Genomic DNA, 22,649 nt, shown 5'->3' with positions numbered 1-22,649 from the left:
TGATTTCTAGCTGTTTACTATTTTAGCTGTTACCTATGTGTAAAGCAGTTTGTAACAATATTTTGACAGATGTTTAATAATTTAAGTAATTATTGTTTTTATTATTTTATATTATTTAGAATCTAGAAAGTAACAAGTGGATGAAGTTATTAAAAGTGTAATGGTGTAAAAAACAAACAAACACTATATTTGCCTCTAAAATGTAGTGGAGTAGATATTAGAGGAAACATAAAATGGAAATACTTAGTGTAGTTAAAGAGCCTACATTTTAAACATATATATTTCTTGAGTAAATGTACTCAATTACATTCCACCATCTGTCTTTATTAGTATTATTATTTTGTATTAATCTGAATCCAAAAAGTAACTTGTCACTAAAGTTATTAAAGAAGTTGGTTGGTTTAAAACACTTTATTTAGTAGATATATGGGGGAACGTAAAATGGAAATACTAAAGTACATGCACCTAAAATGTACTTAAATGAAATGTATTTGATTTCACCATCGTTATTTTCTTTCATTCACACATTATCCACATGATATAAAAACACAAAATAATAATCGACTGTATCTAACCTGTTGGTATGGTGCTGATAAAACTACAAGATGAGTAAAAAAAAAAACGGTCATAGATTCAGTGAAGGAGTGATTCCTCTCTCCAATACACAATCTTCGATGGACCGCGCAGGTGCGCATCCCTCAGCAGGTGCGCTCGTGACGTCACTGCCTAGTAACAACGAGCAGGAAGACTAAAAAGATTTCCTAACTTAGTGACCGAGTGAGTGCGCTCAGACACGGAGGAGCTCGTCTTTAAACGTGGTTTTAGCTTTTAGCTGTTTGTTTGTTGAGTTTTAAGATTAGTTCAGGTGAAGGAAGTTGTGTTTGAGAAGTTAAAGAAGGAGAAGTGGAGGCCGAGGCGGGAAATGGGTAAAAAACAGGAGAATAATCCGGACTCGGAGTATGGTGAGTGGACATCGCCCGTTACCTCTGAGGCTCACCGGCTAAATATAAACGTTTCTATGCTAACGTTAGCTAGCAGCTACTTTAAGCTAATCTTAATATTAAATCACGTCTCACTGATTTATTCTCAAATTTTAGATCGCAAGAAGAGTTTGTTTTACCATATCACTACGATTAATAGTTAATGTCTTCTTTTGAAATGGATGACTTGACGTGAATTGATTAAATGTCATTGTTAATCCTCGGTAACTTTATTTAATTTAATGGTTTTTACATCAGTGTGTTAACCTACAGCTACTGTAGTTATCGCAGCAGTTTATGAGTAAAATATTTCTAGAGAGAAAAGCTGAGATCTTTCTCTGATGCCAAGTGTAGGCTTGTCTGCTGGTGTGTTGGCAGGGTAAGGTACCACCAGTAAACATGGTTTTATGGTTTACTAACAGTTTATCAATATATGTCATCAGTTAATGAAAGCTGAGCCAAAACATCCCAGATATTTGACCTACACAGGAAGACCTAAATAAACAAGGAGCGTTGTGACTACCAATTGACCTCACAATATGAAAATTAAGATATAAAGATAAATCTCAGTAGTCACCAGACTATTAAAAGATGAATTTTAAAGAGTAGTTTCCTGGCTTTTCACCAGTGGTGGAAACTAAGTATGTCTACATTTATTCGAGTAAGGCACTTGAGTAAAATTTTTATGTATTTGATGTTTGCAATATGGTACTTTTGACTCCACCACATTCATCTGACAGCATTAATTATTTGTAAATTTGCAGATTCAGAATAATAATGAACATCTCAAAAGACAATGAGAGCGACAGAAGATAATAAAGGTTTATTTGTTGCTTAGAGATGTTAATAGTAAAATTGTCTCCTTCAGGACTGCAGCTAATAATTTTTTTCATCATATATAGTATAGACAATCGTGTAGCTGGAATCAGACATTTGTTTTTGTTATTTTTGCCTTGAAAAATTATGTATTTGATTAATTAATCATTTAAATAGTTGCTGATTCATTTTCTGTTATCAGTTAATCATTTAATTGCTCGAACTTGAATTGATTTATCTTCTTAATACTAGAGCCAGACCAATATATTTTTGGGCCAATGCCATTCGTGGTAAACATTTCTAATACTACTATATCGACCGATAACCACAGTTGTATCAATAATCACACATTTGTGACTTTACTATTTACTTTCTCTATTAATCCCTTGGATAACCAGCAATCAAAAAGCTAAAGTCATTTAAATATTAACAATTAAAACATTAAAAAAGAGTCTTCACTTAATTTTTACTTGAATACTTCTTAGATAATTATTTAATTATCCCAACAGTTATCAGGTTCATTTGTGTCCGTCAGCCAACAGTTTTAAGCACAAATATCAAATATAGTATCTAATATTGGGTAGTACTGACCGCATAAAGAGAACCACGGTATCATGTCAAACATATCATTTTATTCTTTGAACAGAAGGATTACGAGGAGAAATCCTGTCGCTGAAACATTTCAGAGCTGCCTGTGACTGTCTGATTTTTTTGCCTTGTGCTCAGCAGATCTGTCTCCTGCATCCCTGTTTACTCTCTGTGGTATTTGATGTATTGATAGAGTCACAAGTGTATTGACAGTCTGGGAGGTTTCACAAGTCTACAGTAAACAAACCCTCCCTGGAGGTAAATATTAGTCGGATTTCTTGTCTCCTCAAATAACATCGAAGAATAAGATGATGACAGAAGAGGCGACCACGAGTGTCGGAGCTGACAGTTTGCTCACAGTGGCATTAGATAAACAACCGAACCTATGCTCTCAAATAGCCACTTGTCTTCTAACTGGAAATCTGCTGCCTACTAGTTCTCTGCTGTTGCATTACCTTCATGAGGAAGTAGAAAACCTCTTCAGTGGTACAACATGGCTTTTGTATTCAAACTACCCTTGTTGCCAATGTGTTGTTGTACAATGATTGTGGTTCTCCTTGTTTGAAGAAGATGCATATTTCAAATGCAACATCTTTTTTCCTGCTAAGAAAGTGTAGACACTCAGTGTTGGGAAATAAGTGACATGCAAGGGGTTGTTGCTGCAAATCATTGACCAGAAAGTTTTTTCAAAGCTGCTTGAGGCAAAAGGGAAACTACTTTGGTTTACTTTTTAATGACAAGCTAGTTAATGTAGGTAATGTACAAAGCAATGGAACCACTTGAAGGGTGACTTTATTTTTCAAAGACGTTTTGAATCACTGCATCAATCAGTCAACAGAATGAATCTGATGAAGCAGCATGTGAAACACCCAGCTCGCTCTTTATTTTTAATGTAATTGTTAAAAGAAAAGTGCCAAGCGTAACCTGGTGTGAGCTGGAATATAGATTTTTGTTATTGTGTGAGTTAAGATAGTAATTGATAGACAGAAAGTTTATCAGTAATTGGTGAATAAGCGGTCAACAAAAATATCAAACATTTGCCGGTTCCAGCTGCAACAGAAGGGAGGAATTGATGCCAGTAAACTAAATATGTTTGGTTTTGGACTTTTGGTTGGACAAAACAAGCAATTTGAGGACACTGTCTTGGGATCTCATCAGTAGAAGTTGAAATGATGATTGATACTCATGATCGATAATGAAAATGGTGGTGGGTTACAGCCCTCCTCTCCACGTTTTCTTAGTTTGAATATTTAGAGCGGTAAGAAATCCTTTCTGCTGTGATCACCTCATTGACATGTTTAACCATAGAGGTGTTCAGGAGTGACGTTAAAGTTTCCAGTCAATCAGGTCCCTTCCCCTTTTATTTCACAGTACTTTGTAAAGATGACTCTTTCTTTCTTCTCCCCTGGGAACGTCCTGTGTTTGCTACAGGTTACCAATTAACCTCCTTTTAGCTGTAAAATATAGTGATGGGTGAGGTTTGTACAATAAACCACACAGCCTTTACAGCATTCACTCATAGTATCCTTTTACTCAACCTTTTTCATCCATGAATATATTTTATTTGTTGCCCCAAATTGCTATTTAATGTTTAGAATCATTGTGTCACCCAACGAGACCCTTTTGCGTTCCTCCTCCTTAGCCAAGGTCGATCGATTGACCCTCACACACTTGTTGTCCTGTAGCCAGCCGGTCATGGTTCAAGGTTAAAAGCTGTCTCAAGCTTTTTACAAGCGTATAAAACCAGAACAGTCCTTTTTATGTGTGTCACACAGTCACAGTGAGCCTTTTTCCATGTTGCCATTTACTCCAAACACAAAGCAGTGTCCTAGCAGAGCTGAAATCTGACACTCGCAGGATCACAAGAGGCCGATGAACAGGTTCTTTGTTGAGAACATTTGATCTCACTGCACTAGGTCGTTTTGTGTATTCCACAATAATGAACAAAAGTATGCCCATGTTCCTTTGTGTGGCTGTCAGTTGACCTTCACACACTTGATATTTATATATGATCCATATCAGATATTACTGCACAATAAGAGTTTGTTTAGAGGACAGAGCATTTTAATCTAAGAGATTTTATCTGCATTGCTGCCTCTGGTATTTTTAGAGCTGCAACATTTAATCGCTTATTCGACTATTCGTCAACTGCTAAAATGGAAAAGCAACCAGTAGAGCGCAAACCTCCGCCAAGGCCCAACAGTCCCCTTTCATTCAATCAAGCTTCATCCAACGCCAAACTATTTTTCCCTGTATCACTCTAGATTTAAAACCACCCAGAACTGCTTAACCTTCATTTAAACTCACCAGATGTAAGACCCATATATTTCCTTGAGCAAATTAACGAGGATGTTGAAAAACACACTGTCTCATAATGTTAAAGAAGGTGAGAAGAAATTTCCTGGCACACCTTAATTCACACCAGAAGTTAGTGGTTTTAATTCTGGTCCAAGACCCATCTTCCATCCAAGTTTTGTGGAAATCAGTCCAGTATTTTTTTCTAATCCTGTTTATAATCCAACCAACGGTCATAAAGATAAACTCCCTGGTTGAGGAAATTTATAGCAACTACTTTTGTAATTGATTAATTAGATTGACTTTTTACTCTCTGTTTAAGTCAACTCAGTATTTTGGGATTGTGGACAAATTTCACGCTTGTCATTTTATGCTTTGGAAACCACTGGTCGACATTTCTCGCCATTTTCTGACAATGAATATAATCTAAGTCGGAGTCCTTCACAAAGAAATCAACAATCCAGCAGCATGAATTAATCCAAACAAATGTCCACAGGCTTGTGCAGGCAACCAAGAGGGAAAGGAAAGTCAAATGTTTTACATCACATTACAATCTGCTCACATGTGGCCAGTAAAAAAGGGATTAATCCATGCAAATTGCTGCAAATTGTTACATAGAGCTCCTTTAATAATTTCTTGGTCTCTGTGAATGTTTTAGGTTTTGTTTACTACACTGAATCTTGGACTGTTGCAGTCTTACAGCAGAATAAATATCCACTAATTTACTGCATCCTGTTTGGAGATTTGCATCCTACTCGGCAGTCCTGACGTGCTCACAGTGTTGACACAGTTTCCATCACTCCCATTCAAATTACAGTCAGTAGAGAAAATTTTCCTCCCGCTGCTGTGAGAATAATGGTGGTGAGCTGCCTGGCTAAATGTCCATTCCCGTGGACTGATCAAATGACCACAGTATGTTAGTATTTGCACGAATAACCAATGGAACACCTGTACACTTTCCAACACGTTGTGCTGAAGAACCATCATGCTGTTGAGGCTCTTCATCATAACGTTCAAGCACTATTAGTTTTGAAGGAAAGAAGTGTTAGAGCACAAAGATTCAGCTCTGTAGACTGATATGTTGAACCTGTTACCTGCTAAAACTGGACCTTCCACTTATGATCAAATACTCTAAACAGACTGGTGTGTTTTTCCTGTCCGACAGGATAATACTGAGGAGGCTGACTTATGATAGGAATGTTTTCAGTTGGGATTTCTTCAAACAAGTTTTCAGATTGTAAATTTTTAACTGTTATAATGATTAAACGTCTGTGACACTCCCTCCTCCGAAAGGCTCACTTTGCATTTAAATTGTATTACATAATAATTTGTATACCAAATAACTCCTAGCTGCTCGGGTCAATGCTGTGCCTCATCTCTGATCTTTTTCTCTGTGATTGAACATGAAGTGACTAACAGGAACTTGCGACTGTTAAGTTAGCAGCTTGTTGTGTGACATAAACGACACCCACTGGATTTCTTTGTGAGTTCTTACTGCCAATCTGTCTCTGTTCCAGGAAACGGCAAGATATTTATTTCCTGTTAAACAGTCACCTTTGTTTTAGTGTTATACCACCTGTGAGCAACAAACCCATAAAAATAAGATTCCTTCGCTGATTCTTATTTCCTCGTTCACTTGCAAATTCAAGTGTAATTCATTAACTCAAAGAAAAGGGCACATACATCGTTTGGAAACGACACTGTCCTGCTCTTACAAGGACACAAATCTTGAAAAAAAAAACTTTCTAACTCTTAAAACTTTTACTCATAATGAACCAAAGCCAAAGTGAGTGTTTGTCAATATGCAGTCCACTCAGAAGTCCTTTTATTATGCACAACTCCTTCCTATGTTTTCACACGTAAGGTACAGACAGATCTAATCAGCAGTCCAGCATTTCCTTGACGCGGAATTACAGGTTACTCTGTGAGTGATAAGCTAATGTGTCCTTGATAATCCGTATGACACCAAACAAGGAAGTTGCTGAATGATCACACATGATGACGGTGTACCAGTCAGTAAAGGTGGTGATGGAAATCATGGCTCTTTGAACGCAGCAGGATCTTAGAGCTCGTCAAAAGATCTTGTCATTTTTCTTTTTTTCAAGAGTTGCTAGTTTAGCTACAAAATCACACCTAGGTTAATGATTGAGTAAGATCTGAGTCAGATTCGACATCCATATTATTGTGAGGACTATGTTTAGCAGCATTAAATTACTGTTTGTTTTGCACTCAACAGACAAAAGACGCCATATCCTTCTGCTCTGTCAGGGAATTTACTTTAGTATTGGGGTGAAATTGTAGGCCGGACCTGATTTTTGGTGTCAATCTGGACGCTGAACCTCAGGTTTTGCTTCTCAGTCCTTATTTCAAAGGCTCTCATCATGAAAGACATTTAGTATACCTACTTTTGCTGCCCAGAAAGTGATATTTGAGATAATAGCAATTGAGTATCTACAGTAACATATTTGAATGTGAAATGGCTGCTTTTTTAAGACTTTGACACCCTTCTTTAGATATGCTGGTGAAAGGCTGATATGTTGGGGTTATAAGGTGTGAAAGTAATTTATTTGACTTTGGAATTGTTATATTTATTTTCCCTTCTATCTCCTCAGATGTTTATTTGTTGCATCACTGTTAACCGTAATGGGATTGCATGTTTACTCATGTGTGTGCATGTACTTAAATACATGTATGCTGGCATGATGTGTGCTACTGTTGCGTGTGTTTATGTTGAAAAGAAGAATAACAAAACTACTTCAAAATAAAATTAGATTAAAAACGAACTTGGTTCCTTTCAATCTAGCCAAAGAGCCTTTGAAAAGAATGGTACTGTCGTAAATGTAATTTGATAAAACTAAATTCACTGGATTTGATGTCGTACTCTTTTCTGTTCCCAGGAGAACCTGCTGAGTTTGATCCAGGATTCAATGGACCCATAAAGAAAAGGTGAATCTGTTTCCCACTGATTAACTCTGAGGTTTTGTTTGCCTAGTTGTTGACTGTTGGAATCACATTTGTCACCCTCAAGGCAAATTTTAATGCAAAAGCTCAGTGTGCTCACTCTAAACAGCTGCTGTCTCTCCCTTCTTCTTCAGAGGGTGCACTGATATAATCTGCTGTATCCTGTTTATGGCGGTCATCATTGGCTATGCAGCAGTTGGCATTTTAGGTGAGAGTAACTTAACACCAACACAGGCCTCTTGATTCTCACTGATGATCATAATCAGTCATTGTTTTCCACCTTCTCCTCTCTGGGCCCTTCTGGTCCATGCTGTTTGTTCAACTAAATTCTTTCTTGCTGCTGCTTTTCCTTAAAACAGGGAATACGTGTATTTACTTTCTTGAGTTACATGAGAAGATTGATACCATTTTCATAACTGTTTATTAACCCTGAAGCTACAGCTAGCTTAGCTCAGCAGAAAAACTGGGAACGGAGGAACAACTAGACTTGTAGAAAGAAAAAAACACCTACCTGCACATCTAAAGTTCACTCACATAGTGCTAAGAAGGACTATGATACCTTCTTTAACCAAATTCTCTACATAAAGTCACAGCAGATGATCAAAGTAACACGACAGGATCAGGGAAATGTTGTTCAGTTCTTTGTTTTCAGCCTAACTGACAAAGTGATGATGCTCTCATAACTGTCAAGAGCTTCTATCAAAACCACAAACAAAGATCGTTTCTAACTTTCTTCGACCTCACACTATGGCTTTGTTCATCCCCCCATTTGGTGCTTCTCAGAGTTAAAGCCTCCCTCCGGTCACTGTTTCTTCCTTTCTAACAGTTAACTTTCTTTCTCAAACAGAGAGCAGGAGTGTGGTTAACGATCGCGTGTCACTACCATTGCAACCAGCCAGCCGCTCACACCAGATCAACATCTCATGGATTAGTGATGGCATAGATATTAGCATGGATAAGCAATAGCATGTATGTTAGCTCAGATAGTTTATTAGTTTATTAACTGGCAAAATCTAACCTGAACTGTACATTTAATGCCACTAGACGCACCTTCGTAAAGGAGCTGCTCCATTACGAACCTAATAACCCATATAAACCAAACTTGTAGGATGACATAATACTCCCAGATTCTGCTATAGTCATATGTTATCGTTCCATATAATCACTTGTTCTGTAGTACATATTTTTCTTATTGTGTTTAACTGCAAAAAACCCCAAAACATTTCCAGTCAGAGGCTCTTTATTGCCGTGTCGTCAAACTCATTCCAACACTCAGGTCAGCTCCCTAATCTAGAGTCAACAGAAAGTCCTGATAATAGGGTCAACGTGTGTGTGTGTGTGTGTGTGTGTGTGTGGATTTACTTATTTGTAGGCAGCTCAGTTTGGTTAGCTGAGGTGGTTTTTCTTGTCATGGAATGAAATCTACCGGCCTGTGTTTTTACATACAGTGCGGAATTTATAACATATTAACAAAATATTCTACTTCCAAATACACTGTATGTTAGAAACTGTCAAAATAGTTCAGGGATTTAACATCTCTCGCCTGTTGGTGATACATTCCATTTTACAACACATTACAATCCCGCTTTCAGCATAACAATAGGTGCATTCAAATCAAACTCCACAGGAGCAAGAGAGATGTTCCTCCTGTCATATAGACTGTGCCCTCCTGTGGTCGAGCTGATATAATCTTTTAATACACCACAAACTGTCACCTAAATGGGAGATTTCAGCTCTATTGCCAGTGGTGAAATGTGGTGAAATCAAACTAAGAACTGTACTTTATTACAAATTAAAATTACCTCTGCTTTACTTGAGTGTTTCCATTTTGCACAGCTTTATACTTCCACTCCACTGCATCTCAGAAGCAGCTTTAGTTAGTTACTTTTCAGAGTACAATTTTTCCTGTCATGATTCTCCAGTGGAAGTCATTTTGACTGGATGAAATCATTTAAAACCCTCTTGGATAACATGGTGTTTGCATCGTCACAAGGCTGAAAACAGTTTATAATTCTGAGTTCAACATTTTTTTCGAGGAATGTGGTTCTCACAAGACAGCCAAGCTGCAAACATAATGATCTTATAGAATATGCTGCATTGCTCTAGATTAAACTACTTAACAGTGTATAAAATAGTTAAAATTAGCTCGGCCTTACCGTCTACTCCAGTAACATGCAACATACATATTAATTTAGCTGTAATATTAATCCAAAAACATCAGGAGTAACAGGAAACCACTATCTTTTGTTACATTTGCTGATAACTCATGTATACATTTTTACTTAAATAAGAAATAAGAATTTTAACTTGTAAAGGAGTATTTTCACAGTGTGGTGAAGTAAAGGATCTGAATACTTCTTTCAAATCTGTATTTTTCCACTGTAGATATTTCTATCATAGCTCATAACATAATTTATTTTGTAGGTGTTTGGTAGTTGGTGAACTAATAAGAATAACAGACTGTTAAACCTTGGTTAAAATGTTCATTAAGTATTGTAAAAACAAACATTTGTAGTGGTATCGAGGCTGAAATGTTAATCAGATCACACAGTCTGAAGGATTACAGAATTACGTGTCACACCAGGATCAAGGCCCATATCTCCTGCGTCAAACTGTAATCAGTCGTTTAATGAGTGCTGGTATCATTTAGGTCATTGACTTCTTATCTTTGTTTCAATGTGTTTGTTTTTTTTCTATCAGCTTGGCTCTATGGAGATCCCAGACATGTTCTTTATCCAAGAAACTCAACTGGATGGTTCTGTGGCACTGGACCAAATAAGTAATTTAATCATACTTGACTTTTCATATAATGTACTAGATGTTATAAATATGCTTTTTGACTAATGAGAAATCAAAATAACTCTTCCTTTCTGTCTTCCCTCTCGCAGAGACCGACCCAACTTGTTTTACTTTGACTTCCTTAAATGTGCCACATCTGTTAATGTCATGGCAACAGCTCTCAATGGCTTTCAGTGTCCAACCACACAGGTAGAGAAAACAGATTGATTTTTTTTGCTTTGTTTCCATTGACACTGGACCACACACGCTACTCTGAGTGTCAGAAATAATTAGTTTTTTTTTCACTACCTGTAGGTGTGCGTGGAAAGCTGTCCCGGTGATTTCAGTGCTTTGTTTGTAGACGCATATTTTAAAAAGCCAGCGGAAGTTTTCAACCAGAGCCTCTGCGTGCCTTCCGTAGACCTGAAGGCTCCTGGGCTGGTAAGTCCCATTTGGTTAGCATGTGCCTGTCTGCCTTTAAATTCCCAAATGTTTGTTTTGTCTGATTTTGGTGAAAGAAACATTTTGACAGCGTTAAATGTAGCAAAAGAAACCTGACACTTTGGTCCATACACACGTTTTGTTTTTCAGACGGTTCAACAAGTTGTCGACCAGGAGCTGTGTCCTTTCTTCCGCGTTCCCACAACCTCTGGTAAGAGCAACTGTATTATTTTGTATATTTTCTTAAATCCAGAGAAGAAAACTTTTTAAAACAAAAAACAAGAATAAAAATAGAATGAAATGAACAATAAACCTATACAACAAACTCAACAAATTACAACTAATTAAAAATAACCTGCAAAGTTTACCGTGTAAGGCAACTAGATTCTTGTTTGATATTTGGGTTAATTAAAATGCTACTGAACAGGAACTACTTGCTAATTTGTATTTTCATCCACATTTAAAGCAGCAATATGTAGAAATTGACATTTTTGTGTGATTAATCAATTAAAATGATGATGGGTTGTGATGCAAAATATATCAGAGATGTGTAAAGTATTTGAATTCAATCCATTTCAAGCTTATTTGTTTTTTTTTTCTCTTCTTCTAGTTCTGGGGAGATGTCTGCCGGATATTACAGCTCTGGGGAATATCCCAGACAACTTTGCCAATGTTCCGGGCCTACCCTCCACAATTAACGACACAATCAACGTAATCAAGAATGGCACTGGGTAAGATGCAGTGGATTTCTACCCTCATCATGTGTTGAGTATAAACAAATCAGCTCTGCTCTTAAATCACAGAAAACTGTAAGACTGTAAGACACACACACAGTTTAACAACCGTGTTTCTGTCTCCTCCTCATCACCAGTACAAGGTCGGTGGCTTCGTGAGTTTGTGTATTGACGCTTGTGTAGCAGCTGCTTGTAGTCGCTCTTGTTGTGTGTACCCCAGTTATACACAGCAGCAGCTTAGATACCGTGTGAAAGGCTTTTCTTCAGACTTGTAGAGTTTGAGCATTAATGTGTAGTTTTCTTACAAACTGTAGATCTGCCTGTTGGTCTGGGGTCATCTTTATCTTTTTAGACTGTCTGGCTTCGTTTGTGTCTCACCAGTAGAAATGATAGTAGCTTGTGTTTGCTCTGCGGGTTGAAAAAGGTAACAGACTCCATCTCATCCTCATCATCATTTTAATAGGTTCCAGACAGCTTGACATAAACACATTCAAACTGTTATCTCTGTTTGTTTGTTGTATAAACATATTAGCTTTTGTCTGTGTGTTCACTGTATTTGTTGAACTCTGCCCTTTTGCTTCTTACTGTTTGAAAGGAGAAATAACACGGCCTGTCCCTGCTTTTGTCCTCATCAGTGATGTTGTGAATGGCTTCAATGCCAGAGAGATCGGAGTCCGAATCTTTGAGGATTTTGCGTCGTCATGGCCGTGGATCCTCATGTGAGTTGATTCGCTGAACTGCAGCACACACACACACACACACACACACACACATACACATACACACACACACACACACACACACACACACACACACACACACACACACACTGCCACCTGTTGGCATATAAAAAATAAAAAATGTTTCTGTCCCAACATGTGAATGTACATCTTTGTTACTATGCATCATTTATTTTATTATTAATTATTTCACAGTACTTAAACATTTTATCTTTAATATTTAAGTAAGTATCATTCACTCTCCTTTTTAGTTTTCTTCACGTCTGTTTAATCCTCCTCCTGCCCTCCTCTCTCCCCTCTCAGTGGTCTGCTAATAGCCATGGTGGTCAGTATGCTGTTCCTGTTGCTGCTGAGATTCACGGCTCCAGTCATGGTGTGGGTGCTCATCATCGGACTTCTAGGCGCTGGGGCATACGGTAAACACTCACCTGGTGTAGTTTTTAAGGCAAACTGTATTATTGGGCTAGGTCAGGAATGCAGTGCTGCCCTGCAGCCAAATTGCACAACAACACAAACCAGTTCTATACTGTCGAAACTGGCACAGAATAAAGTAAATTCACATATATTTCCTCTTCAGAAGAAAGTGTTGCTGGGGCAATTTAAAGTTATATTTATACGCATCAGTTCCGAATAAAATCAAAGACTACAAAGGCAGTTTATACGTTCTTAATAGATTATATGTTCCTATCCTCTGAGTTGTTGTTTGTCTTGCAGGGATTTGGCACTGCTACTGGGAGTATGAAAACCACAGGCAGAACTCTGCCACCATATCTGAAATTGGTTTTACCACCAACTTCCAGGTTTACCTGCAAGTTCAAGAGACCTGGCTGGCCTTCTGTGAGTCTGATTACAATGCTTTTCATCTTCTTTGAACCTCCCTCATGCTCTCCATCACAGTGTGGAGATACGTTTTTTTTATCTTTCTGCCTGTTGGCTTATTAGCATTTCACAGGGGCAGTTGTGTGCACATCAGTAACCTAATCAGGTCAGATTAAGTCAGACCTGGCAATGTTTCACTGAAGCAGCTTTTACTCAGGAAAATACCAGTACAGAGGAAATGAGGGGTATAAAATAGAAATAAATACTTCCGTATCCAAATATTAATGCAATAAAAGCACTGTTGGTATACACAAGAGTCACATGTGATGTTTATAACATCAGTTTATTCATGATGTTGTAAAATACGTCTGATAAAAGATGACCCAAATTTAAGGCTTAGAGCTCACTGCAGCTGTTAATGTAGCTCATAATCAATATTTATCTTTTTTTAGTTTAGGTGTAAGGTTAGGCTTATGTCGCAGATGTTCTTAATTCTTTTAAACAAATATATTGTTAAACGTTTTCATTGCACAAATTGGACAAAAAACGGAAAAGAAGGCAAAATTCTTTCATGAACAGCATTACTAGTTTCACCAATGTCATCATTACTCTACTCAAAATAACTGTAAACTCAGGCTTCCTATTTGTCAAACATCTCAGAGTTTTAGTGATGTGAAATGCTTTGCCATTTTATTTTTTAAATGCATTACCTGCACAAGTTTAGAAAGCTTTTAAGGGTTTGTTTTTTATCTCTGCAATGTTACCTTTATGTATTATCTTTGTAAACATTGACTCATTCTACTTTTATTAAATAACTTTTTGCGTAGTTTTGTTTTTTTCTTTTCCTTTCAGTAGTGATATTTTTCTCTTTCTCTTGTTATTATAGACTAACACTGCACTGTAGAGTTCCCAGATCAAGCGCCTCTGAGGACTTTTCGTACCTCTCCATCACATCTTTCATCGCCCATTTAAATATTAATTTATGATATTTGTGTATTTGTAAACCAATAGAATATATAAAGATAAATAAGATAAAATAACAATGCTGATATCCACAGACAGGCCTAAAGACTAAGAGTTGAATATGGAGTAGTATGTGTTTGTTTATGGGTAGAGTGCATTGTGTCGTGATCCAGGTTTATGTGTGTGTGTGAAATGATGGTATGTAAGGGCTTCATCTTTTCATACTTCTCCTCTCCTTCCCCTCAGTAATAATCATATCTGTGGCCGAGGCGATCATTCTCCTGACTATCATCTTCCTGCGGACCAGAATCCTCATAGCCATCGCCCTCATCCAGGAGTCCAGCAAGTGAGTCTTGGTGTCAGATTATTACTCCTAACGAAGCTCAATGTTCTTCATCTTAAAAAAAAAAAACTAAAGAGAAACTGCAGGAGTGCTGAGAGGAGATGGAGAAAAACAAAATTAACAGTTCACTATGAAATTTTACGTGGACATCTCAAAACATACAATAACGCAATCAAACATTCAAGAATCTCCCATTTCCAAAAACTAATCGACGAACATAAAAACAACCAAAAATTCCTCTTCTCCACAATTGACCTTTTAACAAACAAAAATTTTAATAGATCCTCCAAAACACCAACTGATGCCCTTTGTGAGGACTTTGCAGACCACTTCAGAAGTAAAATCAATGACATCAGATCGAGTCTTTTACCCCAACAGATTTTAAATGTTGACACACCTGAATCGTTGATTTTACCCGAGGAAACACTGGAGAGTTTTGCCCTGGTTGATGCGAGGACACTTGGTCGAGTCCTCTCCCAAGTAAAGCCCACAACCTGCCTATTAGACCCAATTCCCACGCCGTTTTTTAAAACACTTTGTGGATTCTTTGAGGATCAGCTGTTATACATGGTGAATTGCTCTCTTCAGACGGGGGTCTTCCCCGCCTCCTTTAAAACGGCGGTGGTGAAGCCCCTTCTGAAGAAGAGCAACTTAGATCCCAACATCTTTAATAATTATCGGCCTGTATCCAACTTACCGTTTTTAAGTAAAATTTTAGAAAAACTTGTTTTTAATCAAGTAAATGACTTTTTAATTGCAAACAACATTTTAGAGAAGTGTCAGTCTGGTTTCAGGACGAACCACAGTACAGAGACAGCCCTTTTAAAGATTTTAAACGACATCAGGTGCAACTTGGATAACAATAAACTCACAGTCTTGGTACTACTGGATCTAACCGCCGCCTTCGATACAGTAGACCATCACATTTTATTAGATAGACTGGAGACCCTGGTCGGCCTCTCTGGTACTGTTCTTAACTGGTTCATTTCTTACCTCACAGATCGACACTTCTTTGTAAGTATGGATACATGTTCCTCAGAAACCCACAAAATAAAGTGTGGGGTTCCCCAAGGGTCAATTTTAGGTCCAACTCTTTTTAATCTTTACATGCTTCCCCTTGGGGACGTCATCAGGAGGCACGGCATCAGCTTTCATAGTTATGCTGACGATACGCAACTGTACATCGCCGTGTCTCCTGATGACACAGGGCCTATTGATGTCCTTTTTAACTGCATTTTAGATATCAAGACATGGATGGCAGCGAATTTCCTACAGCTCAACCAGGACAAAACAGAGGTTTTACTCATTGGTCCTGAGGGCCAGAAAGAGAAACTTTTACCAAAACTAAAGGATTTTAAACCATCACAATCTGTAAAAAATCTGGGTGTGATTTTTGACTCTGAGCTCAGTTTTATTCCACACATCAAAAATATAACAAAAATAGGTTTTTACCATCTTAAAAACATAGCCAGAGTCCGCCCGTTTCTCTCTCAGGCCAGCACGGAGGTGATGATGCATGCTTTTATCTCTTGTCGTTTAGACTACTGTAATGCCCTGCTCTCTGGCCTTCCAAAAAAGAGCATTTCGAATCTACAATTATTACAAAACTCAGCTGCACGAGTGCTGACAAGGACCAGAGGGCGGGAGCACATTACACCAGTTCTAAAGTCGCTGCATTGGCTCCCCGTGCGTTTCAGGATTGATTTTAAAGTTCTTTTACTAGTTTTTAAGTGTCTTAACGGTCTTGGGCCTTCTTACCTATCTGATTTGCTTTTACCTTATCAGCCGCCGCGGACCCTGAGGTCCTCCGGCACCGGCCTTTTAACCATACCACAGGTAAAGTCAAAAAAGCACGGGGAGGCGGCTTTCAGTTGTTATGGGCCCCGACTGTGGAACAGCCTGCCGGAGAACCTCAGGGTCGCGGAGACTGCTGAGGTTTTTAAAAAGAGGCTTAAGACCCATCTTTTTAACCAGGCTTTTAATTGAAATCTTAACTCTTTTTAATTCCTTTTAGGCTGTGCTAATCAGAGCACTTTTTATCCTTTTTTACTGTTTTATTCTCTTTGTTTTAGCCTTTATGCTTTTATTTTTTATAGTCTCTCATGTCTTATGCTCTTATGCTTTTATGTTTTAGTCCCTCATGTTTTTAGCCTCTATGCTTTTATGTTTTAGTCCCTCATGTTTTTAGCTTCTATGCTTTCATGTTTTAGTCCCCCATGTTTTTTGCCTCCATATTTTAACCAATATTTTAACCCTTTACTGTTTTAGACTATCAGTTTTTAATCTCCAGTGTTTCCTCAGGGGGGCCTGCCAGATTGGGAGTTGTCTCTGGTCTGGCCGCGGGGGGTGCTGTCCCGTGGACGGTTCCGGCCTGGGCGACTAGAGGGCTCTGCACTTTGGTGCGGGGCCTCCTGTCTGCCCGGGTTGGGGTGGTCTCTGTGGTGGGGCTCCCTGCGACCTTGGACTGGGATCTCTCCCAGTGTGGTTGGCCCCCCAAAGGTAGCTTCCTAAAGCTTCCTCTGTGCCTCAGATCTCGCTGCCCAGCCATGTCTCTGTAGTGACAGCTAGCGTTTGTGTAGGTGTGAGTGTGTGTGTCTGTGTGTCTGCGTGGCTGTGTGTGTAGGTGTGAGTGTGTGTATGAGTGTGTATATATTTGTGTGTGTCTCTGTGCATGACTATGGGGGTGGGAGGGTTGGGTTCTTTTAAGCTTCTTCTCCTGATTTTATTTGCTGTTTCTCTTTTTCTGCTGTAAGGCACTTTGTGATACTTTCTGTATGAAAAGCGCCATATAAATAAAGGTTGATTTGATTTGATTTGATTCTCAAAGACTTCAATTAAAGGTTTATTAGATTACTTCATTTTATTAAGAACTTCCAGTAGTGGTTTGACATAACCTCATCATGTGTGTGTTCTGATCCTCTCAGGGCAATCAGTCACATGATGTCTGCTCTGCTGTACCCTCTGGTCACCTTTGTCCTCCTGTTGGTGTGTGTTGCGTACTGGGGTGCCACTGCTTTGTATCCTTTCATTTGATGTGTGTATATTTTTGTATGCAGACTGCAGATTGAGACCGTTTTTAAAAGATTCTGAGGTGACGTAGTTTACTATCACTTGTACAGTCCAGAGTGTCGGTTCTTCTCTTAAACAGATGTGTGCAGATATTTGGCCACTTCAGGAAACCCGATCTACAGAGTGGTGGCTCTCAACTCCACTACGAGCGGGTGTCAGAGTATCAACGGCACTGTGAGCTGTGACCCTCAGGTAAAACTTGTCCTCTCACATTTTAGCACATTAGCTAATAGAAGGGATCTGGCTATGATATAAAAATGTATCTCCTGAAAACTGAAAAGTCATCTTATGAACGGTAAAATAATACATCCGATCCCTGAAGACAATCTCTCTCACAGTCCCTTTACACTTTAAATCATTCATCCTCCTCTCAGAACTTCACCTCATCAGCTTACCCCGACTGCCCATCAGCCAGCTGCATCTTCATCAAATACAACGACGAAGGTCTCCTCCAGCGGAACATCTTCAACCTGCAGATCTACAACGCCGTGGCTTTCCTCTGGTGTGTCAACTTTGTCATCGCCCTGGGCCAGTGTACGCTGGCGGGGGCCTTCGCCTCCTACTACTGGGCCTTCTCCAAACCAGGAGACATTCCCATGTTCCCGCTGTCTGCTAGCTTCATACGCTCACTCAGGTAGGTTAATGAGCTGCTGTGACATCGGTCAAATACCTGCAATGATGAAGGTGTTGATCCCTGTTAAAAGTATCCAAAATATTGAAGGCCTACACTCATTATGGATGCCACTATATGGACACTTCTATTTGCATGATAACTGTATACATCCCACTTTTTTAGCAACAAGTTGAGAGTAGTTTAGATGAACTGTGTCATCTGTCCAGAATAGAGCAAATCACAGGACACACTGGCTGACTGCAGGTCTATCTCTTGCTTCTAGAGGGCGCTGTAGACCTACACATAACACTTTGAGGAAGCAGATCTCAGCTGCTAGATCATATAAACTGTAGCCTCTAAGGTCGTTTCTCCACATAATTAAAGCATTGGGATTGACTATATGTTAAACAGTTTTAGATAAATGAATGATCAGTAAGTCGTGGCTGTTTCAGGTACCATGTGGGCTCCCTGGCTTTTGGTTCTTTGATCCTGACCCTGGTGCAGGTGGTGAGGATCATTCTGGAGTACATTGACCACAAAACAAGATGTAAGGCTGACTCATCTTCATTTCACTTTCTTTAAAGATTATTTCGATCATGTTTGTTTATTTATTTATATGCTAAAGTGTAAATAGGACAGCTGAAGCCTTAAAGGAAAAGCTTGCTAAAAAATCATCCTAAGAGCAATACAAATACAGTCAGTATCTACTCACCCTCACAATTTCAAGGTCAACAAAACATTTCTGGAGCCTCGCAGCAAAACAGCGTTGCAGCATTCTCCTTAACAACTGAAGTAGACGGGGAGTTCTTTCAAAACGGATAAAAAATTATTCCAAAATGAACATGAAATGGCTCCATACAGATCATCAAGTCTCCAGAGGCCCTGAGATCCCAGATTAATTTGAAAAGACCTTACTTAGATCTTTCCTTCAGCCAAAATCTTCACTGTAGCTGCTCAGCTAAAAGAGTGACTTATTTTACCTCCAGTTCTGTTATATTTCTGCAGTTTCAATAGTTGTACATGCTGGGTATTTGTGGAAACATGTCTTCAGAAAAGAACAGCGTTAAATGTTTATTTGGATCAAATAGCCTATAGGTTACTCAAACTGTGCGTGTTTTGGCTTCTCGTCTTCAGCGGCTCAGAATCCATGTGCTCGCTTTCTGATGTGTTGCCTGAAGTGCTGCTTCTGGTGTCTGGAGAAGTTCATCAAGTTCCTCAACAGGAACGCGTACATCATGGTGAGCACAACATGTTATTGCCCATATTACTGTTAAGAAGTGATCATCCAAATTTTTGCAGCTCTCGTCTTAAATCATAGACAGTCCTGTCACAAGGGGAACAATTCAATTTGCTATAAATCATCATATAGGTCATCATGACAGTTTTATATAATGTCACCTGATTTGTCCCTTGATTTTGTTTTCTCGACAGATTGCTATCTATGGGAAAAACTTCTGCGTGTCAGCCAAAAATGCTTTCATGCTGCTTATGAGAAACATAGTGAGGTTTGTGTTGATCTCAGTTTTCCCGATTCAAGTTGTTACCTGTGTTCTCACCACTTACTGACGACATGTTTTTTGATCCGTCCGTGTCCTCATGATTATGTTTCCATGTGTTAGAGAGACTCGGTGAATAGTGTCATGTTTCTCTGACTGTGTGTCTCCCTCAGAGTCGTGGTGCTCGATAAAGTGACAGACCTGCTGCTGTTCTTCGGAAAGCTGCTGGTGGTCGGAGGAGTAGGTAAGAAGGACATCAGTGCATTAGGAATATGTGCAAAGTTTCAGAACTGGTTTAACTGCACATTAACTGTGAATGTTTTCAATGCGTTTAATTGATAGAAGAAGAGATCCAGAGCAAACTTTTAGCTCTTGTCTGCTCTAAACCAACTTCTGGGAGAAATATCTGGGTCTTAAGCTGCTAAATGCTCCACTGTGTTCAGTTATTATGAGTTATTTATCCTATTATCACAGAATAACAAATGTTTTTTCAAGAAAACAGGATAATTTACGAGCGATCTTGAGAAAACAAAAGAAAAAGGAAGATATAATGTGTTCTACCATGACCGTTTAGGGCTTCTGTAGGAGTCGTATCCCCCAATTCATCTTGTTTTAACTGTTGTAGGTGCAATAGTATGAATTAGGGCTGGGTATCACCAGGTACCTCGTGATACGATACTATCACGATATTTTGCCCACGATAACGATAATATCACGATACAGCGATTCTGCGATAATCGATATATTGCAAGAAATTTCATCCACGATACATCACGATATCTGACAAAACATTGTCAATCAATTTCACATGAATGACAGCCAAGTAAACAAAGAGTATATTGCACAGTGTCTCTTCTTAACACACATACTGACTACAACTATCATTAAATATCTATATGTGTTGGTTTCAGAGCTACTTAAACCATTTTTTAAATTTTATTTGATTGTATACCTATGTTTGAATAAAGATAAAGCTGTCCTCCGAAGAGGGGTGGTGGTGGGCCAAAAAAGAAAAAAAAAATTGTTTTTGTTTTTTTGTTTTGTTTTTTTTTAACATTTTTTAATATCGATATTTGGCACCAGTGTATCGATAATGTACCTCAAGACAAAATATCGCGATATATCGTAGTATCGATATTTTGGCACACCCCTAGTATGAATTTTAATCAACACAAACATTAATAACGTCATACAAAAGAATGAGAATAAATAAAAATGTGTCTTACAGTGAAGCCCAACAAACATTTTTCATTAATGCTCTGAAACCTGAATCTCTCCCAGGCGTGTTGTCCTTCTTCTTCTTCTCTGGTCGGATATTGCTACCAGGCAACACCTTCCGCTCTGAAACCCTCAACTACTACTGGATGCCAATTATTGTGAGTAACAAATTGTCTTTGATTTCGATGGAGGTCATTCACATTAATCAGACCAATTGAAGTTTATCATGAATGTTATGTTTGCTTTGCAGACGGTGATCTTTGGTAGCTACCTCATAGCTCATGGCTTCTTCAGTGTGTACAACATGTGTGTCGACACTCTCTTCCTCTGCTTCTGTGAGTTGATGTTTACTGACTGTTCACTGTCGACCGATCGGCTGCACATTTCCACATTTGATCACTTGACTCCATTTGTCCCTCACCCTTACAGTGGAGGACCTGGAGCGTCACGATGGATCTCTACAGAAGCCGTACTATATGTCCAAAAACCTCATGAAGATCCTCAACAAATCCAACAAAGCAGCAAAAACAGATCGAAAGAAGAAATGAAGAACATTTCACCTCCTGAGTTCATGAACCCAAACAAACAGAGTCACATTATTTCAGGATATAATTGTTTCTTCTCCTTTCAACACTCCATCTTCTTCCGAATACGTTTACTTAAAACTAATTTGCTGATTTTGCACTTTTTATTTTATTGTGTATGTGAATATGTAGTATTAATAACTGTACACATGAGAAAACTGAGCGTGCGGGGCAGGTGATGTTTATTTTTAAGCTGCATCTTACGTGACATATTTCTTAATTTGTAAAGGTGCAATATGTAAGACTTTCTGTTAAAAATTACCACCAGAACGACGTTACTTTGCCCCCCGATTGTTTTAAGTATGCAGTTCTAACAGTTCTTTAACATTGTACCTTTTTATGTTGAAGAAAGTTTTGATTTGGCTCTTGATGAATGACTAGGTCCCACAATAATTATTTTAATATATAATATTTTGTTTCTGTTTCTCTCAACATTAATGCTGCACAGCATTTCATTTGGAAGTTTTAGGCTGATTCAACATCCGTCACTTCTTCCTGTTAAATGGATTTAAATGCAGGTAAAGATTTAGTTTTTTTTCTATTTTTGCTGAGAATGTTTTATATTTTATTATCATGTGATTTCGTCAAATGGAACAAAAAATGTGCAACCACTAGGGCAAAAAAATGTCTTTAACATCATATATTTTAAAAATATTATTTGTAAAAAAACAAAAAGGGTTGTTTTATAAGCACAAAATCTTTTATGATAATAATGAAAATATTGCAATAAAGTTGTCGCAATAAAGTTGTAAATATGACTGTACAGGATCCAGCGTTTGCCAGTCTACTTTATTCTACTTCTTCCCTTTTCACAGAGCTTCTCATCTTTACATAAAGTCTCCAGTAAATGTGAAGAGATGGAGGTCAAATCTCAAAGTAAAACCAGACTCACTCTCTGAGACACAATAAATCGATTTAAATGTTGCCGGCTTTCTGACTGAGAACACTTCACAACTCTGTAAAACACAGTATCCAAGTCACACTTTCGTAAAAGTAAAGAAATAGTACAAAAATACGACTTTGTTTAAAGTTAGTCACCTATATGAATCTTACTTGGGTAAAAGTATTTGCTATTGAATGCGCTCAAATATGGAAAGTTAATTTTCTGGCAATAATTATACTCAAGTAAAAGTAAATTGTACATATAACTACATGTATGTATATGTTGTACCATTGATCAACTGATTACACATCTGGCTGATTATCAGAAC

At 38.3% G+C, this 22,649-nt stretch overlaps 1 protein-coding gene across 1 annotated transcript; it reads left to right on the top strand.

Moving 5' to 3' along the window:
- Window positions 1–740: 740 nt before the first annotated feature.
- On the top strand, window positions 741–22,206 carry slc44a4 (solute carrier family 44 member 4). Its single transcript, XM_030412153.1, has 22 exons — window positions 741–962; window positions 7,577–7,625; window positions 7,775–7,848; window positions 10,341–10,419; window positions 10,529–10,628; window positions 10,734–10,859; window positions 11,010–11,070; window positions 11,470–11,590; window positions 12,229–12,312; window positions 12,637–12,749; window positions 13,048–13,170; window positions 14,362–14,461; window positions 17,383–17,475; window positions 17,617–17,719; window positions 17,902–18,161; window positions 18,593–18,687; window positions 19,275–19,378; window positions 19,572–19,645; window positions 19,810–19,880; window positions 20,918–21,012; window positions 21,105–21,189; window positions 21,284–22,206. The coding sequence occupies exons 1-22, from the start codon at window positions 923–925 to the stop codon at window positions 21,400–21,402; spliced, it is 2,169 nt and encodes a 722-aa protein (XP_030268013.1). The 5' UTR covers window positions 741–922; the 3' UTR covers window positions 21,403–22,206.
- The last annotated feature ends 443 nt before the right edge of the window (window positions 22,207–22,649 follow it).

The sequence above is a fragment of the Sparus aurata genome, chromosome 3 (genome assembly GCF_900880675.1).
Source record: "Sparus aurata chromosome 3, fSpaAur1.1, whole genome shotgun sequence".
In the NCBI taxonomy this organism is placed as follows: Eukaryota; Metazoa; Chordata; class Actinopteri; order Spariformes; family Sparidae; genus Sparus; species Sparus aurata.
This window is presented reverse-complemented; position numbering and strand designations above follow the sequence as displayed.

What these genes read in the sequence shown, in the direction of transcription:
- slc44a4 (XM_030412153.1), top strand. Translation starts at nt 923, where the DNA reads ATGGGTAAAAAACAGGAGAATAATCCGGACTCGGAGTATG. An exon ending in CTGTGAGCTGTGACCCTCAG is followed by an intron (nt 17,720 to 17,901) that starts GTAAAACTTGTC and finishes TCCTCCTCTCAG; the next exon opens with AACTTCACCTCATCAGCTTA. An exon ending in AGCTTCATACGCTCACTCAG is followed by an intron (nt 18,162 to 18,592) that starts GTAGGTTAATGA and finishes TGGCTGTTTCAG; the next exon opens with GTACCATGTGGGCTCCCTGG.